At 31.8% G+C, this 928-nt stretch overlaps 1 protein-coding gene across 2 annotated transcripts in view; it reads left to right on the top strand.

The window, feature by feature from the left end:
• Nucleotides 1–928, top strand: part of LOC106466382 (integrin beta-PS-like) — a 110,690-nt gene that overhangs the window by 72,517 nt on the left and 37,245 nt on the right. For both annotated transcript variants that reach the window (XM_013926665.2, XM_013926664.2), the window contains exon 12: nt 639–794. In XM_013926665.2, coding sequence (XP_013782119.1) covers nt 639–794 — 156 coding nt within the window. The remainder of the gene's footprint in view (nt 1–638; nt 795–928) is intronic.

Raw genomic sequence — 928 nt, 5'->3', positions numbered from 1 at the left:
CTCAGGGTCCACTTAGTACGGATGCAAACTTTCAGGTTTCTAGGTTCTTTCCTCTTGGAGATATGGTGGTCACATAATTTGTTCTATGTGTTTTTTTTGCTAGCTTGCCTCATAAAAAATGTACATGTGCATGCATGCATGCATGCACTAACATAGATAAGTAATAATGCCCAGGTGCACACCCTCAGGGTCCACTTAGTACGGATGCAAACTTTCAGGTTTCTAGGTTCTTTCCTCTTGAAGCTATGACAGTCACACACACACACACACACACACACACACACACAGAGAGACAAACAAACATGCCCTTTTATTATTATAGATTTCCTGAGAGTTGTTACATTTCACATGTTCTGTGAAATCATTGTTATTATATTCTGTCCATGTTTTGTACTAGTTTAAGCTTTTTTCAGTGAGTACGTATTGAAAATTAATTTAATTAGGAGCATTTTATTTTGTTGTTAACATTTTAAAGTATAAAACTTATTGACAATATATTAATAAAGGCACAGTTTACTTTTCACATATTCTGTGTTGTATAAAAGAAACATGGATGACAAAATACTCTGGAAACTATAGTAAAATGATATTAATTTTATTTTTAAAGACTCATGATGATATAAACTTTTATTTTGTAGATTACTTTTCATGCTGATATTGAAGTAGTGTCTTGCCCTAAAAACCATAATGATTGGAATAGAACGATTCAAATTTACCCAGTTGGTTTGAATGAAGCTCTGATTATTGACCTTGAGATAATATGTGAATGTGAATGTCAGAAACCTGGAAAGAAGGTAAGGTTTAGATTAACAATATGCTAATACATTTTTCATATTAAAATTTTAAAGGTAAATATATATACAGTATTGAACAAAGAAGTCACATGATCGGGACTAGTGACTTCTTTGTTCAATACTGTATATATATT

The sequence above is a fragment of the Limulus polyphemus genome, unplaced genomic scaffold, assembly GCF_000517525.1.
Source record: "Limulus polyphemus unplaced genomic scaffold, Limulus_polyphemus-2.1.2 Scaffold2243, whole genome shotgun sequence".
In the NCBI taxonomy this organism is placed as follows: domain Eukaryota; kingdom Metazoa; phylum Arthropoda; class Merostomata; order Xiphosura; family Limulidae; genus Limulus; species Limulus polyphemus.
Note: the sequence above shows the minus strand (reverse complement) of the source record. Positions and strands in the feature narration are given on the sequence as shown.